The following is a 15,497-nucleotide window of genomic DNA, read 5'->3' as shown; positions in this document are numbered from 1 at the left end:
CGGCCCTCCGATTGGAGCGGCGAGCCGGGTGAGCCGGCGAAAAACGCCGGCAGTGCAGAAGCGGCAAACACAAACTCGTGACGTGTTTAGATGTTGTTTATTTACACCATATCCTCGGGATGTCGATTGCGCGTGGTCCTCTGCTGGCTGCTCGGTTGCGTTTCGCACACTTTAAAATTGATTTTAAATATGTTCTAGGCTGTATTCGCCGCTGATATTTTGCAGATGATGTATATGTGTTCCCACCAATCTATCTCCGAAGTTATCTCGCCTTCAAAATTTTGTGTCAGTGCCCCTTTAAGTTAGAGAGTGTTAGAAAAAAATTGGCTGGCGATTACGATACCCCTAATGCAGTATTTGGGCACAGCAGCAGTGCGCTGAGGCAGCACGCACTCGTGGGTTCTCTCGACAGCAGCGATGATGAGCCTCTGCGTCGGCGGCGCGAAGTGTGTCTCAGGAAGGACTGCGAACTGCATCCTAAGCGAATGCATATCATAGTCACACGCACGCCCTTCTCACGTTTTCACCCAGCGTCGTGCCGTCGAGCGCCTTGTGCGGGCACAGCATAGTGCCCCCTTCTCTCCCCCACTTCTTCCACCAAATCACTTCTCTCTCTCTCTCTCTCTCTCTCTCTCTCTCTCTCTCTCTCTCTCTCTCTCTCTCTCTCTCTCTCTCTCTCTCTCTCTCTCTCTCTCTCTCTCTCTCTCTCTCTCTCTCTCTCTCTTTCTCTCCCCCCCCCCCCCCCTCCCCCACCGCACACTTTCGGGGAGCGCTGGCTCGCACCGCCACGGCAAACCGCTCTCCCCTCCCAATTTCGCGACAATCTCCTCTTTTTTTTTTCTTTCATTGTTCGGGTTACACCGACAGTGCGGCTCAGCCCAGAGATGGCCACCAAAGGGCTGCGCCCTAAAAGAAGTCAACAGACATCCATAGTTATGCATACCTGCCAACTCTTCCGAATTTTCCGTAAAATGTACGAATTTTGACCAGTCTTACGATTTTACGAATCTTGCCCGAAATTTTACGAAAAATATTTCGATTTTCGAAAAAAAGGGAATATCCATTAAAACGACTCTGCCACCTTGCGCCGCCACGAAAGGGCAATACGTACTCTTGTTATCGTGATCAGCAGAAGCTGCGTCTTTGTCGCCTTCTCGGGGTGGGCTACGCATCCATGCCCGGAATTCGCTTCCACCTCGACCAGCCTGTTTAGAGTGCGTCGTTCGGGGGCAGTTAGGACCTCCGTGTTCACGTCGCTCTTCGTATGACTGCCGCGACCAATGCACTACGACCTGTGGCATGACCGCGGTAGGTGCTTCGCAGTGCAATGACGCGAAGCCGCGACAATACTGTACCAAGTGTTTGTAAAATCGTACACGAGAGAATTTGCTCCTTCTGCCTTGTTGCTCATTTCTTTTCAAGACTTACGAATTTCACTGATGGTTTCGAAAACGTGAGAGCGCTTGGCACAGAACGTAAAAAATTAGTGCGATGCCCCCCCTCCTCCCCTTCTCCCCTTCCCCCTCCCCGGACCGCGCGGGTTTTACGAATTTCCAAGTCACCAGGTTGGCTGGTATGGTTATGTCCTATCAGACGTCATGGCGTCACTTGGTTGGCGAGGAACAGGTTGGTATTGTTTCGGAGCTGGTGCGATCACCATTCAAGCTGTCCAGCAGCTAAGCAGTCAAGACTAGGGCCTAGTTTACATGGCTGAGACAGAGACTCATTCCCGCTGCACGACAAGCGCAATCGGCGGCCTTTTCAACTACAGCTAGTGATGACGGGGTGTTTTCTTGGCATGCACATCACGTGTTGCTTCCTCACCTTCATGCACAAAGGGCACTCTCTTAAGATGTTTCGCAATTCCGGAGATTAACTGTCAATGACTGAGCGCTCCTCTAGTGGCCACTGAGTGCCAGCCAGTTTGAAGTTGCCACTAGAGGCGACAGAGAATAGCAACTCATGACGATGTTTAATAGTTGGCAGTGACATCTTTCAGCAGAAGCTTGGTGAACACGGCTGATGAACATGGCTGCTTCCAGATGGCTAGAGCCCATGGAAGATTGCTGAGTGAGCCTAGTAACACTCTCATGGTAGCTGAAAAACACACCCCTTGGTGGGCCTTGGCGGGGAAAGGGGTGATGTTCTCACTACTTGGGCATCTTCTCCTCCTGATCCCTTTTGTGTGAACCCCTCGCAGACATCAACATGCTGCTGGAGCTTCAGCTGACCGACAAGATGTACCCAGCTGCCCTGATGGTGAGTGCACTCATAACTCGTACCAAGTGCCTTCGGAGCTTTCCAACCTGTGTGCCGGGCTGTCGTAATTCATATCTGTGAAAAGAGAGTTCTAGATTGTAGTACGAAATTTTGTAAAAACTTTTATAGAACATTGGAAGGTAGGCTTTTTCTTGTGTGCGGTTGTTGTTGACGGGATCTGCTTGTGCGTGTGACCATATATCAGTGGGTGGTGTTCACCCAAAGTCAAGAGGTGAGGCTACTCCAAAGAAGGCTCCTCCATCTTACCCTCAATTGTGAGAGCAGCAGCTGAAGCTGCCGGTTACCCTCCCCCATCTGTGTAGAGTCAGCACTAATGAAGGCAACAACGTTTGGGGCGGTGGTTGTAAGAGCTCAAGGTGCTATAGGTAATGCCTGATTCATCTCACAAGAGGCATTCTGCCTAGGTGTCTATCTGAGCCTTTTTCACTCCTAATATGTCGTAATTAATTCCCTGTGTCTGAGTTAGTTAAATCAGTGTCTAACTAATTGTCGTCGTGTATCTATTTGTCTCTCCAAACATTGGAACGCATTGAAAATATTCAAAATTTCGTAAACTGCAGTTTTTTTTTTATCCCGCCTCAAGTGTTGCGTTATTCGCTTTGATATTTGGACGAGTTTTCAATATGTTTTCGCGACTGTGGTTACTACCCTGCAGCCCTGGGACCCGTATGATTGCTTCAGCAACCGGTTTAGCAGAACTTGCTGCTGTGCTAGTTGGGGAGTAGTTCGCATAGCTAGAGTAGAAGAAACTCTGCATCAAAGACAAAACCACTGCAAAGGGGACAGGATGGGTGCAGACGAGACTATGCACCCATCCTGTCCCCTTTGCAGTGGTCTTATCTTTGATGCCCATTTTTTTCTACTCTAAAAATGCAGTGCCAAGAAGCCCAACAACATGCTGTACTGAGCTTTAGTTCCCATAGTATGACACTCAACAGGAAACACGAGCGGTGAACGCCAAGTAGACAGGACAGGTGCTATCCTGCCTTTTGGCTACTTTGTGTTCACTGTCCGTGCTTTTTGTTGGGCATCACACCACGAGAGCAGTGGGTCTGTACGGGAGCGTCATCTTCGTCTTCTTCGTCATGCAGTGGTTGTCGGGGTGGGATCGTCACGTTGTTCCGCCAATGCAGGTGCTGCACAGCCACTGCGGGGTCAAGCTGCTGCCCGAAGGAGGCCAGGAGCTCAGTGAAGAAATGCTCGTCGACAAGCTGTCCGCCTTTGAGAGGTAACATGTTGGGACGCCTTCTTGTCGAGACAGCACGTGTGTACTTACCCTGTTTTCCAAAGCTTCGCTGCCACAACGGTGAATGGGCAGCAGCCGGAAGAGTAGTCGTGTGGGAAGATTAGTTCTTTTTAAAGCAAAGCTTTGTGTGGAAAATCCGGCGGCTCTGTGTGCGCGGAAAACTTTTCCAGCTCAACCCCACGCACATGTGCGAAAAAAAACAGGTTCGAGAGGAGTTGTAAGGGGACAGAGATTGGGTGGGTTTATTGCAGCAGAGCATGCGAAGCACAGATCCAAGTGATTATGGCGGGTGGTGCAGATTGAGCAGCGTCAAGGTGGCAGTGGCAAGTGCCAGCCGCACGTTACTTTGAAACGGATGGGCCACATGTTATATGTGCTTCCTCCGAGGAGCAGGCTGCTTAGGATTAGCAATGCTGCAGGCAGAAAGGAGAATGAGCTTGTAGGAAGCGGAGCCGTGGACTCGGTGAGGCGACGTGGCCCTCCTACATTTTATTGGGGGGCGCAAGGCCCGGCCGGAACTGTAGTGGGAACGGCGATAGCAAGTGACCACCCAGGCGCTCGGTCGAATTCTATCTCTTCTATCGCGTGGCGCGTGGCTGCTGACGTTGGCCAGGCACTGTGATGATGATTGCGCGCTGATGGTGACGATGGCGATGGTGTCGCTACAAGCTCATCGACGCCGTGCCGATGCTGCAGCCTGGCTGCAAGTACAGGCTTCAGTCAACCATAAGAAGCAACACACGTGTAAACACCACAAGCACCGGCAGCACATTACACCCTTGCTGGTTAACCATCTGTACGAAGTGGATGGGCACATTTTTTTGGGGGGGGCGTTCAATACGAATAAGACATTATTAAGTATTCGCTTTTATCGGAGTTTCAGCGTTAGAAAATTTTAGTGTATTGGGCACTCACAAGTGGTGAAGTTTGACAGTTCCCCCCCAAATTATCACATATCTGGTGTGCATTTCCTACACAAGGCAAGTCTAATCCCACTTTTCTTGTTTTTTTCCATAACATCGTCCTTGGCCTCCTTTTACGTGCTGTATCCATTGCGATGGGTCAGTGGCTAAGGACAAGCCCAAGCCCAAGGACACAGGTTTTATACCGACCACAGCAGGGGTTTTTCTGATGAGGGGCAACAAACTGCGATGCCAGCATGTTAAAGATGACTGTATGGAAATTCGTAGTTCTGAAATATTTTTAGATTGAAAATATAGACGATCTCACGGGGATTTTTAAAATATTCGTAAATGTGAGAAATTTGTTAATGTGGGGTTCATGGTAATGAGATTTGACTATCTACTATTGAATTTTTCAAACAGTCAAGTAGATTTGCCTAATGTGCCCAGCTCCACAAAAGTGAGAAATGTCGTTACATGCCAATACACTGCTCCTGCACCATCTGCTCATTTTCCGTCCACTCACCAAGCTTCATCTAAATTGTACTTTCGTTTTCGAGCTAGCCTTCTAAAAATGTTTGTTATATTCTATATTCAATTCGAAAGCTGCTATTTGACATTTGCACACCTCTAAAAATTTTGGCAGCGGATCTGTAGTGTGACGAGAATAAAATGAAACTGAGTCACGTTATAGAGTCACTTTTGCCATCAGATGCCAAACAATTGTTTCAGTATGCCAGTAGAACGTGAGTTGCAGCTGATTTGTAGGACTGTGTTCCTCTCTTGGAAACCTGCACTGATTTTTCTAATTTCTCTTGGCTCACCCCCCATGAATTTACTCTGAATTTACCTTAATATACCGCATCAGCCACATGTTAATTTAGGGGCAAATGCATCTCAAGTGAACAATCGTCCAAATTTGTGGGAATTCACACCGGCTGCAATTTTATTGTCAAGCTTCTTTGTCAAGAAAAAAAAAACATAGGGTCACATGTTTACACAAAACAGTGCGCAAAAAAGATGCACAAGAGAAGCAGAGCGCACAGGTTGTTTTTAGTGCCAAGAAAGAAGCCCAAGAATATCAACATCATATTAACACGACAGCGTTAAATTGGGCCAATGGAGTGAAAAAGCGAGCATCAGGAGCATCTGTGGCAGGCAGATGTCTCCGCAACCCTTATGACTGAGGCTCCGTAGTGCAGGATTCACGTTTATAAATAACAAGGAAAGGACTGTACTTCTAGGCAATGCCCGGGCATAGGCGGGGCGATGTCAGAGTCCTTCAATGCTTTCCTGGTGACAAAACTCGGCCGTAAGACTGCGAGAGAGGTTTAAATGTCGCCGCAGCCGTCGCACAAAGGCTCCGAAAGCACGGCGGGAGCCAGACGAGACCTGTGAACTGCATCGAGGAAGCTTTGATCACATGTGTGGGAACAGTGGGCGAAAAGGCCAAAGACTTGCTGTGTACCAGGATGTCGCTCTGGCTACAGTGGTGCGAGCGAGAAGTTCTCGTTGTTTTGTGTACCGAGTGACGCCGATCAGTGGGAGAAGTGGAGGTGTGCATTACCGCGACAGGAAACCGGTGGTTTTAAGTGCAGAGCACTTTAGGGCCGTCCCTTGTCGTCGTAGCTTGCTCGCTGGACCCAAGTAGAGCCACACGGCGTTCCGTCGTCGTGGCGGCTGTCGTTGCGGCATAACCCAGGGGCTTTGAAAGCCAAGTGGTTTATATAGTCATAAGCATTCGAAACTCTTGAATCGCTGGCATTTGTCATACATCTCCCCGTTGTTTGGCGCAAAGAAAAGTGTAGGTACATTTGAGGCAAAATATACGTAATTAACCGGCAGCGCCCGCGTTCATTTAGTTAGGAATGCTCGTTGGGTTGGTTTTTACGATAGTAAGCGAAAAAAAGTGGCAATGCAACGCAGGCACGTGCGGGAGGAAAAGCAAGCACAAAAAGAACAGAACTCCCGCTGGTGCAGTTTCAGGCAGGGGGTGCACGAGCACTGCGAAGACGGGAAATTTGAATTGCATTGTGTGGTAGCAGTAAGCGGATAACGGCGCTACAGCCCATTATGGCGAATCACTGCTCTGCACTTCCGACAGCTTTCACATGGAGTGGAATGGCTTTAATTTTTTTCCTATGACTCTAAGTACGTCCGTGTGTGTGAAAAAAGTTTTTGCGCCACAGATGTTGTTCGAAGCGACGATTTCATTGTAAAAGGAGACGCTGGGTCTACAATGTGAGGAGCCTAAGCTGGGGCCCAACACCATTCCAAGGCTGTTCGAATTGTTTTCTCAACTTGGCAAGATTTGGGGTATTTTGACTCGTGTTGAGTAGTCTGCTGAACAAATCGGCAGCGCAGCAGCAATATGCTTACAAACGGGTGTGATTATTTTTTTTAGCTTGGGGACAATAAAACACGGGTTCATTTCAGTTGATCAAGTGTCCCTGCTACTGTTTTCATTGCACTACGCCTTACAAGCATAATCGGTCATAACAACACGCCCTGTTAATATGAAGCCTGCAAAATCGAAGTGGGGTAAGGATTTGCCCCCAGAGGGCGAAAAATTTCTTAGGGCGGAATGCATTCGGAAATGGGAGCTTCCCGAGAGCTGGCGAGTGGCTGCACAACAGGTATTAGGTGAGATGCACTTCCACTTGTGCAGTGCCTGTGTAACATTACCCTGTTGAAGTTGCGTGCATGAAAATTAACAAAAGGTTTCTGCAAACTCGAGCTTAAGCTGGGTAAGTTCCCAGAAATCAGCCTGCATTCACGTGACACACATGACGAAAGCTTAATCGTTCGCGCTTTGAAATTTTGCTGAAGCTAAGCGCAGGACTGAAGTTGCAGTTCAATAAACTGCAGACACGGGAAACTTATGGCTCCCATTTTCTGTACTGCAGCCAAGGTGAAGTCCATCGGCGTAGACGGTCGGATGGCATATAACTAGCGTGAACGGCTCTGTTCCCATTGCGAGGCTTTAATTTGTGCCAGTGTCACAAGCCTATGTAAATAATGTAAATAACACGTGCTTAAACAAAGCGCAACCTTACGCTCACTTGCACAAGATGAAAAACTGCTGCAGGAGCGCGTACATTTTATATTGCTGCGTCGGCATGACTGGCTCCGTCGGAGCCTTTATTATCTTGCAAAGGTGAGTGAACGAAACCTTTTCACGCGCGGATGCAGCTAACATCGTATGTCAAACTAAATATCAGTGAGAGCAAAACATTAGCGGTTTGATGCATGATAAACGATTGCCTTGAACCGGCCAAGTAGCTTTGGCTGAGCGCTGTGCACGTGGGTGGTGAGGGCTCCAAATGCCCTCGTGCTGACAGTGGTGATCCTAGTGTCAACCGTCGTCCCTGAATGAAACTGCGACCAGAGTTTCGTGACCTGAAAAGCATTGAAAGACGCTGGCCACATGGCAAGTAGAAAGTCTTCTTTCTACTGTGAGCGCCCTGCACTGGCCTCGCCCGGTGAGACACAGTCACCGGTGAGGCAGGCGTCGGGGCAAGTCTGAGCAGTACTGCCCACGTAATTCATCCAGCACACTTCTCTAGAAACCCTGAAAGGTATCCTGCACCAATTGAGCCGAAAAACTCGAAAACGTCACTCGCAGTGCAGAAACTCTAGCGAGACTCAGCGGAGCTCAGTTGGACATTAATTGCTTTTGTGTCCAGGACTCATTAGAAGTGTTTAGGTGTCCTTGAAAGGCGGTGAAATGACATAGCAGATACGTAGTTGCCCGCTTTTTGGCGAGTGTAGGAAGACGCGTCGCCTCACAGCATCAAGTGGCGCGTGGCAGGTGCGAGGTGCCCGAGGAGCTGCCCGTGGACCTGCGGACGAAGCTGGTGCTGTGCCTGGTGCGCCTGGGCGGAAACCACCTGGCGGAGCCCCTGGTGGAGGCCCTGCAGCGGGACCAGGACCCCGAGCAGGCCGGGGACCTGCTGCTGGACGTGGCCGAGGCCTTCCTGGACGAGGGCCAGCCCGCCAGGGCCCTGCCCCTGCTACAGGCACTCGTGCGCACCAAGAACTACGGACTGGTGAGGGGGCACGGGAGAGTCTACAATTATTTATTTTGTAGCGTAGAAGAGGAACGAGTACACCGCAGTCACCAGACCAGCCACACTAACCGTATTTACGATATCACTGTTATTGTGGTCAACTAGGGGAGCTACGTGGAATTGCCACCAACGCTGGTCTCGTAATCGCGGTTGGTGGTGCGCAAAGTACTGGCACTGAGTTCCCTGACCCACTCAAGGGGACTGGTCCTCGTAGCTGTGAAAGCAAAGAATGAACAAGCTAGCCACTGGGCAGTTACAGTGGAACCCCGATAATACAGCTTTTAAAGGAGCCATGAAGACAAAATACAAGTTGGGTTTATTAGAAAGAGTGCTTAGTCCCAATAACAATGATACCAATATCATCGCAATCTTCGAACAAATAACGGAGATAATAAAGAAAACGTGTGAAGCAGTCGCGACCCCCTAGCCAATTTCCCGCAACTTTTCTATGACGTCACGGAACCTTGTTTGTGTGATTGGCGGCCGCCTAACTGACCTGTCCCGACGACACATGACTGGACGTCTGTAATGGGGTCTCTAGTTCCATTTCACCGCATCACTTGAATGCTAACGTTCCGTTAACGCAGTGAAAATTATGTTTTATTGTTGGCCTGTATGATGTCATTCTTGCTCATAACACGTCACTGTGGCGCGAAATTTGAAAGTTTTTAAATACTTCTTGCTTTTTTTCGTTAAAAAAACATCTTTTGTGGCTGTAATGGAGCTGAGTGAGATAATGAATCCTAGTCCTTTCAAATTAAACGAAGTTGTATTTTCTCTTCATGGCTCCTTTAAGGGACCGCACGAAAGGGTTGTATGACCGGAGCACGGACATAGCCAGGAATTTTGCCCGGGGTTTGGGTGGGTGGTGATTGCATTTTGCACTTTGACTTCTTCCGCATGGTTTTTCAAGGGACTAAAAATATTTATAAGAAATAAATGGCTATTCACTGATAATATACATATTTAGGAACTGAAACTATCAACTAAAAATACGTAACTATGAACTGTCAAGAACAGGGAAAATAAAATATTTTATATAAATATTATTCGCGTGCTTCGACAACTGTGGCAGAATGGCTATTGCCGCGAACCACGCGTTGGGTTTGTTTATTTGTGTTTTGCTTTTGCCGCCCGGCTGCACCGGTCTGTGTTATTGCGTTTGTGTATGCCAAGGGAGGCGCGTGTTCCGTTCTTTCTTTCTGTGCTGCATCTCTTCTGATATGGGAGAGCGTTCCGAACTAACGTGAACAGCCTAGAATAATCTTCATTGATCTACAGTGTTCTGGATACACTTCAACTATTCGAGAAACCTTCGCGCCGAGTGATAAATTCCTGCAGAGCGGACACCGCGGTATTCGACTCGCCGACGCTCGCTTGCGCACGTCACTTTGCTGACTGCTGCTTCGCTGCATGTCTATTCTTTGAGTTGTTAGGGGAGCACAAGTTCGCTCCAATAAAGTTATTTTTTTTAAGACAACTGCGTCGTCTTTGGCTTTGTGACACTATTACTGATTGAAATTTTCAGTTTTGTTTACAAAAGAAGAAATAATACTTTTAATCAGATGTGGAAAGGTAAAACAAAGGTGAAAATATATGCTTAACAAACATGGAACCAGAAAACATTGAAATAAAAAACTAATTCATCTAAAACTCACAAAGCATGGAGTATATATTATAAAAGTGAGAAGCACGAAACCAACAACTTATAGGTGGATGTTTTATTTTAATGTCACTCTGCAATCCAAGAATCATCCAAGACCGCGGTGATCTGTGTAAGAAGTGGGTCGTTATAAGACGGGGGGACATTATCAGAGTTCCACTGTACCACCATCAGCGTGGAGCTCAAGAAGAGTACGTGACAGCCAGCTGTATGTCCTGATCACTTTGCACCACCATCACTAAGCCTTCTGCGGCTGCTTTTTGGGCAATAACAGCATACTACAATATAGTTCTGCCCCGTATCACCTACGGGGCAGAAATTGGGGCCTCTGATAATGTCAAACCGCCGGATTTCTTCCAGGGAACCACCTGAAATTGCATATTTTGAAAAGGAGGTTGGGCTTCACCGCATGGCACAAGCACCACGTGTGCTAACATTTTTTTTTCATATCTGACAAACTGTTCCGCACAAGTCGCCATTTTATCTGGGGCAAGTTTTTGAAATGTTTCCCTACAATATGTATGTATTCTAATTTTTTTCTACTACCGCTGGTTTGTTATACACAATTCCATTTTTATCATTTTCTTCGGCAACTTGACAAAAATTTTGATCTTGATATATTTTTTCACAACTATGATGCATGAAAACATTTAAAAAACTGGCGTTATTTGAAAGGCCGTTAAATAATCTGCATTTTGTGTTCCTGAAATTAGTGCCTAAAGAATTTTTTTAGAAGAAAAAAAAATGTTTTCTTGTACCCCTAAAAATCGGTCAATTTTCCCGCGGTCACGAAAGAGCTGTCGAAAAGCTGTCGGTCATTTGTCTCGTCGGGTCAGGAGTTATTAGAGGATGTGTGAGATAGATGCCGGCAAGTTCGGGCAAGAATATTGGCTGCCAAAGCAACAGTTTGTACTGGAACAGAACAGCAGAAACAGTTTACAGATGCCTAGTTTACCTTAACCATAATCAATTCTTTATGACCACTCGGAATCACTCCTGTACGCAAGAGTTGTTGACTGGGTGTTCAGCGACATTGATGGCCGAACCACCTGGGTTCGGCCCAGTGATGGTTGAACCACAATGGCAGACGCTCTGCCCTGAGCCAGCCTAGTCTTAAAGGGACAGACAACTGATTTTGTGGAGTGCATGCCCTGTAACTCATATGAAAGCCAGCGTTTTATATAGTGGGTTAACCACAAGGAATTTATAAACGAAATGGTGGGAACAATTTTAATTTGTCACTAAACATTCTCAAGTCTGAAAGGCGGCGTCATGTAGTGTCGAAATGTGGCACTACAGTATGTGTCCCGGTCACATGACATGCAAACCTTGCTGCTACTTAAACGCTTATTCACGTATTGAAAATCTTTTAGCACAAGTATTTGTATAAGTTTAGATTGTTATCTTCTGTTTGTCACTTCAAAGAGCGCCGCAAAACCTTAATCGCGTGCAACGAACAGCTCAGTTTTGGTTTCGGACACTGAGATTGGCTGTTGGCGTCGTGGCCGTTTATAGTAACGCAAAAGAAGAATTTGCAATGCACCATTAGAAAAAGAAATGCATAAAGGAATAAGAATGCCTACAATTTATTTTTTAGCTGGAGAAGAGTTTTTAAATACAGTTGAACCCCTTTATAAGAGACACGTACCGGGGAGCAGTTTCTGTCTCTTATAAGCAGGGAACCATGTTTTCACTTACTAATCAGACCCTAGTTCAATGTAAGCACTGTATGACTAAAATAAGCTCAAAAGAATGCTACAGCATGTTACCAAAGATTCATTCTAATTTATATTTGGCCCCCAGAATTTATGAAACAGTTCTGAATCTTTGTTTGCTTCATGACTATATTTACACTGTTTTTTACAACCGATTCTACAAGCTTTTTTTCATTTCACTGTTTGTGGAAGATGAATCGTAGATGTTGAGTTCACAAGCCTGAGCGCACAGCTTTTTCTGCTGTGCGCTCAGGCTATTCATTAAGCTTGCAGGACTCAACATCTGCAATGCTTCTTGATTGAGAGCTACACGAGTGGGAGAGCCTGCATGTGCGATCGCGCTCCATCCAATGAATGGGAGTAAGCTTCAACCACTTCTAGAAGTTGCATTTCCATTGGCAGGGCTTCTCATCGTCATTTCATAGCTGTCTGAACCACTGTGTGTTTGCTGAAGTTACAATAAATAGCGACTGCAGGCGTCTGTCGTCCACCTGTGTTTCTGCAATGGAAGCAACTGCAATTAGTTACTGGTGGCACTGCATCTGTAGTTAAAATGTCTGTTACAAGCGAGATTATTGATTACAGTTCAAGGATGACTTGTCCCTTATAACCAACTGTCTTCTACATCCGATGTCTGTTATAAAAGAGGTCAATTTAATGGGAAAGATAGGGCAGCCAACCATGTGGGTGAATAGTGTCTCTTATACCCATTTGTCTCTTACATCCATGTCTCTTATAACGAGGTTCAGCTGTATGTACCACCTTTTATCTTGCATACATACAAAAGTATGCTGCCGCTCTTCTCTATTTCATGGTTGCCAGCATTATTTTTGTTTGGACACGTACAGCTCGTTGATCTGAAAATTTCAATTCAAAAAGTTTTAGGGCACTATCAGCAAAACTGTTTCGGGTTAAGGTGTTGCAAGTGATGCCCTTTCATTTGGGATAGAGAATACATACTTGACAAAAATGGGTTGTCTGTCCCTTTGAATAGTATTTTTGCGCGTATAACCCTCCCCTGCATATAACCCGCACCTCCACTTTCAGTCCACGAATAAAAAAATAAATAAATCGCCGAGTATTGCCCGCATTTTTTATACATGAAAAGCTGGACCAAAGCTACTACTCAAGCAGCATGGTACATTTGTTTATGCAAAAAAACTTACCTAGCTGGCTAGGTAACTAGAGGACTTGCCAAATATTTTTTTTTCAGGTTGGTGTATTGTTGAGCTTTGTGTGCAAAATGAGCCCTGTCAATGGGATAAGAGTGGCTTAGTCGCTATTATGGCTGTAGGGGCATCACGGTACTACACATGTTGCAGTGAAGCTGCAGCAAAGGAAATACCTCGCATATAATCCGCACCTCTACTTTACGCCTGAAATTTCCACATTTCTGGTGTGGGTTATACGTGCAAGAATACGGTGTGTGAATGTCGTACGACGGCACTCTAGCCATGGCTTCAGCGCCGTTGAATGGCACCGTAGACGATTCGTGAGACGATGCGTAACGCCCCCTTCCTTCCCTGCCCCGCAGGCGGCCGTGTGGCTCCGCTACGGCGAGTGCCTGCAGCTGCTGGGCCGGCTGTCGGAGGCGACGGAGGCGTACGAGCGCACGTGCGACCTGGCGCCCAGCCACGCGCACGCACGCCTGGCTCTCTGCCAGCTGCTGCTGGCACAGGGGCTCACGGACCGCGCCATCGCCTGCCTCGACCAGCCCGCCGATGGCGACGGGGGCCACCAGCCGTTCCCCACCCTGCCGGCTGACACCAGCGTGAGTGCCTCTCCGGCCCTTTTTTGTCGTAGAAAATTACAGCACCAAGAACGTGACGAGGAAGGAGGACAACAGGACAAGCGGTTAAACAACTGCAACAGCATGCAACACATGCAACAGTAGGCTTCTGCGATTTTTGGCATTCAGGCAGCCGGCTGTCTGCCAGACCAAGAGCATCGTGGCAGTTGTGGGAGCTTGCTCCACAAGGGCGCGGGTTCGATTCTCGGCCACGGCGGCCGCTTTTCTGATAAAGGCGAAAAGCGAAAATGCCCAAGTGTTCGAGATTTCGACAAACGTTAAAGATCCCCAGGTGGTTCCGGAACCCTCCACTACGGCGTGCCTCATCGTCTGCGTTGTCTCGGAGCATTAAACCCTACAATCAATCAAAATCAAGCTTCCTCCAGAACTTCCAACAGGACAAGTGCCAATAAGTGCCGACAGGACAGGACAGGGCAGCAGGGCAAGTGCTCAAACAACAACAATGCCACAGTTGGCCTGAACCTGATTTATCAGGTCCGGGCCAGTTGGCTGCCAGACCAAGAATGTTGTGACAGTTCTGGGAGCTTGCTGGGTGGCAGAGATATGCACCCCTAAGAAATCAAAGGCAGTCCAGCGCTGACTCAAAAGAGATGTATGAGCTGTCCTAGAAAAGAGACCGGCTGGCTCTCATATCTGGCAGCCCGCTGGGATCCAGAAATGGAAAGCCAGAGAAGGTCAGACCGATTGCAGGTCAACAATTTTCAGCGTATGGAAAAAATTCATAAGGAAGTAAACCGATGTTCTAGGGCCCCTACATTTTGGTATAATAAGTTTTATATAACCCCAGAAAAATGTCTCCCCATCAATGCACTTGTATTTAAAGGTAAGCCTGATTCTAGGAGTACTTTAATAAGCAAAGAAGCCCATCATGCAGCAACTCTGCATACTGGAATGTAAGTTGTTGCCCACCAATGGTGCCCAACTGGCCCAACAATGTAGTATTATTTTGCTTTTGTTTTTTGTGCGCTTCAACAGAAGCTGCAGCCTTGGGTTTTGTTACTTCCTTCCTACACAGCAGTTTTCAGCATGCGCTGGTTGTAGGAAATCGGCGTTCATGCAAGTTGGGCAATGAGCTTTGTGTTGCGTTTTTAGTGCATGAACATTTGGAGGGTTCACCACAAGAAATCTGTACATGCACTGTAAAGCCCAATGTTCCACATATTTCTGGGGTTGTATTGGGGTATATTGGGCCACACTTTATTAAGTGCCTAATCAACTCAATAACTTCAGTGAGTCAGCAAGTTCAATCAGTCACTTAATCTAAATAATGTAGGGTGCAATTATTAGAAGGGTCAACCACAAGAAATATGTGCGTGTAGTTTTAAGTCTAGTGCAGTGTTAACACAGCCACAGAGTGTCACATACCCACGAAGGTGTAGTATATTGGGTGGTGTTGGATAAGCTGAAGTTTATGCCGAGTCTGATACACCCACATTAAAAAGTACAAGCGAGACACATGTGAACCTGTTCAATGACTCAAAGGAACCAAATGAGATTTGCTTGTGCACCTAGAACAAATCTTCATCACAGATCGGCCCTCAGTTTTTTTGTTTGCACACTCAGTAAACTTCTCTCCTTTGAAGCTCCCACCACCACCCCTAAGTTGTAATTCAAAGACTAAGTGGATTGCTTCTGCACTTGAGGCAAGCCTTACATGGGCGTGACCCCGGCCAGCGCGTGAAGAACGGTTAGTAGGTGACTGTGGAATTGTCGCAGTTGGCTCGCAAACTCCCTTACTAAAACTCTGGGTGCTGCTGCAATTAGTTTGTGAGGGTTTCGCATATTAAGCAGATGTTTCCCCCTGATGACAG

The 15,497-nt window shown here is 47.1% G+C and overlaps 1 protein-coding gene across 1 annotated transcript in view; it reads left to right on the top strand.

Annotated features, from left to right (window-relative positions):
• Window positions 1–15,497, top strand: part of LOC144147135 (general transcription factor 3C polypeptide 3) — a 72,135-nt gene that overhangs the window by 19,053 nt on the left and 37,585 nt on the right. Inside the window, exons 9-12 of the mRNA XM_077679207.1 lie at window positions 2,201–2,259; window positions 3,414–3,508; window positions 8,240–8,477; window positions 13,411–13,647. Coding sequence (XP_077535333.1) covers window positions 2,201–2,259; window positions 3,414–3,508; window positions 8,240–8,477; window positions 13,411–13,647 — 629 coding nt within the window. The remainder of the gene's footprint in view (window positions 1–2,200; window positions 2,260–3,413; window positions 3,509–8,239; window positions 8,478–13,410; window positions 13,648–15,497) is intronic.

The sequence above is a fragment of the Haemaphysalis longicornis genome, unplaced genomic scaffold (assembly GCF_048455015.1).
Source record: "Haemaphysalis longicornis isolate Haplotype H1 unplaced genomic scaffold, Haemaphysalis longicornis Haplotype H1 scaffold_7, whole genome shotgun sequence".
Classification (NCBI taxonomy): Eukaryota; Metazoa; Arthropoda; class Arachnida; order Ixodida; family Ixodidae; genus Haemaphysalis; species Haemaphysalis longicornis.
This window is presented reverse-complemented; position numbering and strand designations above follow the sequence as displayed.